The 8,772-nt window shown below is 36.8% G+C and overlaps 1 protein-coding gene across 1 annotated transcript in view; it reads right to left on the bottom strand.

Moving 5' to 3' along the window:
* Positions 1–250: 250 nt before the first annotated feature.
* LOC107757421 (ubiquitin carboxyl-terminal hydrolase 43-like) overlaps positions 251–8,772 on the bottom strand; it is a 38,072-nt gene continuing 29,550 nt past the window's right edge. The window contains exon 3 of the mRNA XM_016574890.1: positions 251–370. Within this exon, the coding sequence (XP_016430376.1) occupies positions 251–370 (120 nt within the window). The remainder of the gene's footprint in view (positions 371–8,772) is intronic.

The following is an 8,772-nucleotide window of genomic DNA, read 5'->3' as shown; positions in this document are numbered from 1 at the left end:
TTCAACCCTTCTATCTATTTGTATAATGGTCTTGCCATATGTATAACTGCATGCAGGTTGTTAGATGTCACAGTAGGTTAAGACAAAACAACGAACATACTGTATTGTGTTATGCAATTCCATTACCATATCAAATACCACTGACATACAGTAGTAATTAAGTACGCCTAAATACCACCACACAAGTGTCCCAGTAGAATGCAAAGCTCAGGCAGGCAGACAAAGGGTGGACTTGATCTTAAATGAAAGATTAAGGGGTGTCTGACCTGTACTGAGCTTGGAAGTGCTCCTGTACGAAACTGTGTCGAGTTCCAGGCTGCTGTGAGTTTGCTGGGCTGGGGCATGAACTCTCCTCCAATCCCACAGAACCCTGAGAGGTGCAAGCAGAAGGAATGAATAGGAAAAAAATATATTTAGTTGTTTTTCACAGTGGTTTTGGGATGTATAACTACAGTTTACAAAGGGAAAGTACAGACATTGACATTGAAAGCTCTGAGATTGACTGCAGAAAAATGTCTCAATACACAACAAGTTACAGGCTATGAATTAATACCTAACTGAGACAGATATATATATAGCTAGTGTCAAAATACTCTTCTTTTCTATTCATAGAAATATGATCACTATACTATATACTATGGAGATATTGACACAAAACACATCAACATTCATAAAATTCATTTGAATTATAGTTGAGTTTAGAGTTTTTTTTTTCTGTTGGGTGTTTTTGGCCTAGATTTCTTTGGACTCAATCTAAACTTTTTATTTTCTCCTCTTATGTGTAAATTTCAGCCCTGAGTTATACTGTTGATGTTTTTTTTTATCATTTATTTTATTGACTGCCTCTCAAGGCACCTTGTCCAAGGCATAACACTAGTAAACAGAGAAAGAAAACAAGAACAAAAACATGCAAAGAAGTATTTCAAGTAATTAGGACATAATGGATTAAGTTCTGAAAGGAGAGAGAAACTGGCTAAAAGTTTACGAGTCATGAAAATTTATAAAGGACGTCATCCTTTCAGTTTATGACATCATCCTGTCAGCTGATTTCATCAGGATGCTCTTATTTGGAAATAGAATGAGCTGAATCATACCTTAAAAAACAGCTTGCTTCTTTAATTGTTCTCTTTTTTTAGTTATGTTTCAAACAAAATCATTATTTAAAATCAATATGATTAAAGTATGTGTCTTCCCTTTTATTTAACTCGTATTTACTACTCTATTTCTGTGAACATAGCATGACCTTCTAGAAAATTAAGTGCCTTCAACACTGTTGCAATAGTTATCGTCCTTTTCTTTGACAATATGCCTTTTTTCACAAAAATCAAAAATGACACCAGCGCAGAGTAAAGCAAGTTCCGCTACAGGTCTGTGTCTATTATATTAGTACTCTCTTCTCTCAAATAACACATCTTACCTTTTATGTTTTGTCTGTTTTCCAAGTTGATGTTATATAATTTACAAAGAAATAACAATGTAATTGTTTGTAACTTATATTGCCACTCATACTGCTGACTCATTGAGAAATTTAACTTTAAGGGATTCAACAAAGGTTAAAATAAACGAGAAGAAGCTTTGTAGAAAAATAATATAGGATACTGCATTCACATGCATTCTTATCCTGAGATTAGAGGACCCTTGACGTATCTGAAAAACCAGCCGATAATTTGCAAAGAAAAACACACATGTTCGATTCGGATCAGGATCAAAATCATGTCAAGTACATCTTTCAAACATGAATTTACCTAACCTCCTCAGGAATTAGTCTTCCAAACATGTCTAAGACACCCAGGGAATTATGGGGAGCAGTCAGAGAAAATTAAATTTTAGTCTGAGTTAACCCACTGCTCCGGGTGTGTGTTCATGGTGTGTGTGTGTTCACTGCTGTGTGTGTGCACTTTGGATGGGATAAATGCAGAGCACTAATTCCGAGTATGGGTCACCATACTTGGCCACATGTCACGTCACTTTAAAAAAAGAAGCACCTTCTCAAAACTGGGTCAAAAGCCACTTAGCTTGACTTTAGAACAGAGAATAGATGCCTCAGTGAACAAGACTGGGCAGCATTTCTCTCTCTCCCTTAAAACAGTTTTACCAAATGCAGAAATATGCTTGATATAGCATGATAATGTTGCTTTAGGTGCTAATAGTGAGGGTCTAAAATTGCTCTGACTTGCTAGTAGCAAAATGCACATTGTGTGTAGCACAAAACTTTTATTGCCAAGGCAGAAATATAACAGGAGTCAACTGATGATGTCTGGAGAACATTGCTGCATTACAATGAAATGATCTAATTATTTTTCTCTGGCAGCAGATGCTGCACAATTCTTTAAAATCAGAATTGTTTTAATACCTTTGTTCACTCACCGACTACATAATTGAAAGTAATAATTCAAATTTAATATATTTCAGGACAGAACCTAGACATCTGCAAATATATATAATATAAAGATGCAGCTCATGTCAGTGTCAGATGCAGCCTATCTGTTTGTCTCATCACAGAACTCGGGATGAGGTTTGAATTAGTGATTGCCTTTAAAGAGATACCAGTTCAAACAGATACTAATCGCCAGCATCAGCAAAACAACAGAAACCGCTAGACCACACAGATACTCATGGTCATGGGTAACAGATATTAGTATGTTTCATTCAGCAGACAAACTCCAGCCCAAGGACTCGCCCTTGCAGAGGAACTGCTGCCGTTAAAGGGACCGTTCACCTTCAGTTGCTGGTTCCCATTGACTTGCATTGACTTTTTTTTCCCATACTATGGTCAATAGTCAATAGGGACCCACAACTGAAGGTGAACTGCCCCTGTAACATTGGCTGTCCTCTGAATTATTCACTTCAGCGTCACTGAGGATGTACATAAAAACATCAGTGTCTATCGAACATCAATGTAGGCCTGGGCGATAAAACGGTATCAATATTTACGGTACACCTTCTTCGATATCTATAGAAAAAATGTTCGATATAATGCACGATATACACACAAACATGAACACATGCTGAATTGAGTGCTGTGCCTGCCTGTGATGAGGAGATTGTGAATAAAGAATGAATATTAGTCGAATTTAAAATAAACATTTGCATTTGAATGTTAGGTGTGCATCAGGGAGCGTCATCAGTGGCACGCGAGATGCGGTGATAATGATGTGAGTGACGTTGTTTCATTCTAATGTTTTGTTAGTCTAGCCCACGCGCCGCTGCTGTGTTATGCATTAAAAATATTAGAGAAATATTGAAGCTCAATGCGGAGAAGATCTTGAATGGGTTAAAACCGAAACCAAGCCATTCACACAGAACGCATATTCAGCGCATTTTTTAGACGGACAAATATGACTGCTGCACTCGCGTCTCACAGAAGAGATGTATAGAAAGCCATGCAAAGTTAAAACAGTTTAAACTTTTAGAAAACACGTCACGAATTTGTGGAGGTTTATTCCTTTTCACTGCGTCTCATATGTTTTTAAATGCAGTCTGTGTGAATGGCGCTTCGGCTCTTTGGATTAAGCAATGCATAAATACATGATGCTGTTTTGTTCATAATTGTTTATGCAATTTACGAAATTATATTTGATTTTTATGAGTTAATTTAGACGTAACGCACGTTTTTGTAGAGTTACTTCCTTGCGTTGACAATTTAAATTCGCTTCATTATTTTGCTCATTGCGCCCTCCTGTGGCCTCGGGAGACAATTAGACCTATACAATAAAGACCTATTTAATCTGCATATAAAACATTAGAAATTAGATATTTGTTTAATTTTTATTGTGTTTGATTGTTAAAACTAAAAAATATTTGTTGTTTGTCTCAATAAATTGTGTTAATTATAAATACAGTGGTTAAATTTAAACATTTTTTTCTATTGCTTTTTGTTTAAAAAAAAAGGTTATAAAAATGTCAATAATTATAGATACCGAACGATATGAAACATTATATCATTGATACATTTTTTTGCTATATCGCCCAGCCCTACATCGATGTCTTTTGTGAACCATTTCTGATTCAGGTTAGATTTGTTAACTACAAGTCTCTCACATAAAGACAGCTGTTGTCACTTTCTTTAATGTTATGAATTCAAGGATTCAAGTGTGAAGTATGTAAATGTTGCTTAGTTAAAAAAAAATTAAAATAAATGTAAGTGGGTGAAGAGCTGTGAAATGGTGAAAGAGATGTAAGGAAGTGGAGACAGAACTGTGAGGAAAAGGAGAAAGAGATGAGAGGAAGTGGAGATAGAACTGTGAGGAAATAGGAGTTGTAAGGAAGTGGGAGAAGAACTGTGAGGAAGTGGGAAAGAGATGTGAGGAAGAACTGTGAAGAAGGGTGAGTGGGCAGGCTACAGGAAACTGGGAAGGGCTAAAAGGAAGTAAAGGAAGGAGAATTGTGTGAAGAGTTGTGAAGGAGCAAAGCAAAGGTTGTGGAGGAGTGCGGCAGAGTTGTGGAAAGTGAAGAGCTATAAGAAAGTAGGGCTGTCTCTCTGAAAAACAGTGTGGAAAAAGAGCTGTGTCATAGTACTCTTGCTGTGAGGAAGTGGGAGAAGATTTGCGAGGAAGTAGGGGAAGAGTTGTGAGGAAGTGGTGCAAGACAACAGGGAACTGTAAAAGGGTTATGATGAAGTGAATTAAGAGTTATGAGGAATTAAGGGCAGAGGTGTGAAGAATAGAGGAAAAAGCCATAATGAACTGAGGGAGTGCTCATGAGGAAGTGTTAACAGAAAGTGTGGTGTGTTGGAAGAGAGTTATAAAGAAGAGAGAGATGAATAGGTTAGGTAAGAGTTCTGAGGAAATATGAGAAGAGCTGTGAGGAAATGAGGGAAGAGTTTAAAACAAGTGAAGGCAGAGCTAGGATTAAGTGGGGGAGAGTAATGAGAGAAAATCTGTAAGGAAAAGAGAGAAGAGATTTGATGGGGAAAGGTAAGAGCTGGAAGAAAGTGAGGGAGGAGTTGTGAGGAAGTGTGGAAAAAATTATGAAGAAGTGAAAGGGGAGCTGTGAGGAAAGGGAGGGGTTATAAGGAGGTGAAATAAGAAAATAAGGGAAAAGCTGTGATTAAAAGTTCATGAATCCTTTTTATCCACTGCATCCATCTGTCTGCCCACAGAGGACAGTGTGAGCACCCTCCTACCTGTGGAGCTGGATGTTTGTAAGGAAATCCACTGAGGTTGACAGATCTCCACTACTTGCCTTATATCTTTCTTCCTCTATATTCTGTCTGTAGTAAGAAAACAGCTGAAACATTTTCACAACAAATTAATCAGAAACACGTCAAGTATTTTACCTCTTCTCAGAGAAGCATTACTCTGAGAAGTGTCTGTATGAGTCATTTATAAATATGCGCAATCCTTTACAAGAGTTGATACAAGTTATTCCTTATTGGTCAACAGTTCAGAGCTGTGTACAACATATGAGTACCAAAGGGTCTTTGAGGCTTTAAAAAGTTTTGTTAGTGCTATGGGACACCATGGGCTTTCTCTACCCCTCTTTTTCTGTCTCTCACAATAAGAACAAAGACCGACTAGACATCAGGCAGAAGTGTTTGGCACAGAACCTTGTCCCGAACACAGCTGTCAGACATACAAGTACAATTCCATCTTTTATCCAAATGCTTGCTGTTCCAGCGAAATCACAAAATATAATGCAAGAAAGCAACCATTACTAATACACAGTGGCCCCAAGGTGTACACTTAAATACACATACAAATGTATGAATTGCAAAACAAATATCAAACCGAGTGCAATTTATTTTTAAGAAATATAGCACAAATATTTCACAAGAATTATAAACATGTCAGGTTTCAAAACCAGAAACGTAAATAATTAATAACTAATAAATGTTTTATTAGTATTTATTTATTGCCCATATTGAATTTTAGATGTAATTCCAGAATATTTAATATATTACTAAAGTGCTTAAGCCAACTGTACTACACATTACTTTACGGAGACTGTAAAAAAAATAAAAAATGTGTTAGTTACAAACTAACAAGTAGTTACAAAGCAAAGGGTGCAAACTAACTACTAACTAGTTGGTACATAGCAAAGGGTGCAGCCCTACCCAGTCAGTTAAAAGTATTGCAAAAATGGCTCAAAAAGCCCAGCATAATTTGTTTGCAGATAACATTATAAAATTTGGTAACACTTTGGATTAAGGAACACTATTAATAGTTGCTTTTTAGCATGCATATTATTAGCATTTTGGCTGTTTATTAGTACTTATAAAGCACACATTAATGCATTATTCTGCATGACCATATTCTAGGTCCCTTAACTCTACCCCATACCTAAACATAACTACCACAACAACTACCTTACTTACTATAAATAAGCAGCAAATTAGTAGTTTATTGAGGGAAAAGTCTTAGTTACAAAATATGTTAATATGGGTTCTCTAATTTAAAGTGCAACCTGAAATTCATATATTTTTCAATGTCTTGTGTCCAAAATGGTTACTTTTGGGACCACTGTACAATGTCTGATAGTCTTGATAGATTCATTTTAATTACTTATTTACAAATAAAGTTGTCAGTCGAGCAGGATTTCAAAGCAAATTCCCAGAAGAAATATTTCTCAGAGCCATATCTGTTTCTGATCAGACAGCAAGACTGAAATCCTAGAATGGCCTCTGTTGTTTGTCCACTTGCAAGGGCAGTTCATTCCTTCAGAGCGTTTTCTCAGTGATCAGAGGCATTTAAGAGCTATACAGAGATTTCAGCTCAACTCTGTAGTGATGCTCTTTCTTTACCAGAAACCCCTCCAAGAACCCTTTATTCTTCCATCAGTTGGGCGGCACCAACAGTCATGTGAAAAGAAAAGGTGGGAGGTCAGTGGGAATGGAGGAACAGACAGAGAGGCATGTAACGGGGAAATGAAATGCTAGTCTTGCAGGAAAGGGGCTGACTCACAGCTATTCTTTCAGACACACATAGCAGCTGCTAATTCAGGCTATTCAGCGGGGCTTACGGTATCACAGCAAACACTGGCACTCACAGGAGACCTGACATGCATTTCACTCTAACAGCCCTCTATCTCTGTATTTGTTTATCCATATGTCACTTTATCCATCTCTCCATTTTTCTGTTTCTGCATTTCAATTAGACATTCACAATCCCTGGCTCTCTCTGAGTTGTCTCACTCCCTGCACTCACTCTAAGGGCTCCTCAGAGTCTCTGATCTGCACCTCTTTTCATTCAGAAGCACAGCTGCTGGAGAATGTTCCGGGACTTTTATTACATTACCTGGCTTGCATGTCTTGAGTCAAAGAGCAGAGTAGAGCAGGATCTTCTTGCCTTTATTCACTCTGCCTATGAATGAGTAATAAAAATTAAAATCCCAAGAACAATCTTTTACTCTGTTCCTATTTTTATGGTCTGCGTAAAACATTTTATTTGTATTTGTACAGCACTTCCTGATGTACAGCACTTTGCTGAACTCACTCAGCTGCATAATTTCGAGACCCTGCTGTTATTATTTAAAATTCATATTTCTTTAAGTACCAAGTTAGAAGTTTCTCTGTATCAGTGCTACCTGCATTGCTTTTCAGCAATTATACCGCAACTACTGGAAATTCAGGACAATGGCAAAAGAAATCATGCTTTAGTGGCAAATGTAATTTTAAGCCTGTTCTGTAAGTCAAAAGTATTAGCACTTATCTGGGCAATTAGGGCTGGGCATTATGGGGATATATAATGATGGAATTAATGATCCTCTGAATTTAGATCTTTCAATCAAACATGATGTTTTAAAACATTTTTAAAACACAGACTTGTATAAATCATTCATAATAAGAACCATTGTAGTATTATTTGCAAAAACAAATTACTTAAATGAGTCAGGTCTTTTCATTGAATAACAGTGTGGCCAATGTAGACTATAATTCCCAAAACAAATGACTATTATGAGCAGGTTCTTTTAATGGGTAGTTTAATAAAAGATTAGCTACTAGTTTGAATCAGTCTGAAATACTGCCAATTATATCTTATAATTGTAGCTTTGATATTCAAGCAAACCATTATAACTGAAATGAAATTCAACAGAATCCAATCGAGAGCTTGAGAACCTGAATCAAATTGGAAAATCTGTATCAATACCCGGCCTTACCATCACTACTCAACACATGTCACTTCTAGTGTTCCAGTAAATAAAAATTAGGAGCAAGCCTAATTGTGAAAGATTCAGCAGTAGTTGAACTTGATTCCAAATAACTTTTACAGGGTATTAAAAGTTGCTCACAGTTCTGTAAAATAGCAGTTTACATACCAAAGTAAGGAAGATTGCATAGCAGGCTTGGTCTCCTAGTGACTTGCTGGCCAATCCAGCCTGTTAATAATGTTACGGATCTCAGATTGATATAGACGGCATTGCTACAGTTTTTTTTTCAGTGAGTTCGGAGCATTTCAGTGGTCAGTGGTCATCAATTAGTGGACTACGGTCCATATTCAGAGCTTTTCTGGCCATAATTCAGCTGCAGTAGTTTTCCAAACATAAACCAGCACCGTTTAGGTGCATCTGATAATGTCTTATCTAGGGCTGTGAATCTTTGGGTAGACAGCGATTCGATTCGATTAACGATTCATAGGTTTTCGATTCGATTCAAGAACGATTTTTGCAAATTCAGAATGATTCAATTCGATTCGATTCACAATTAAATTGGATTCGATTCGATTAACGATTCGATTCTGCATTCTTTAGGTGCATTCACAGGATTATTTAAATGCTTCCCCTAAATTCTTTAAATGCTTAGTCAGGGGGCAAATTACACAGCAGCCTTTATGG

This window comes from Sinocyclocheilus rhinocerous, unplaced genomic scaffold, assembly GCF_001515625.1.
Source record: "Sinocyclocheilus rhinocerous isolate Xijiao unplaced genomic scaffold, SAMN03320098_v1.1 scaffold1134, whole genome shotgun sequence".
NCBI classification, from domain to species: domain Eukaryota; kingdom Metazoa; phylum Chordata; class Actinopteri; order Cypriniformes; family Cyprinidae; genus Sinocyclocheilus; species Sinocyclocheilus rhinocerous.
This window is presented reverse-complemented; position numbering and strand designations above follow the sequence as displayed.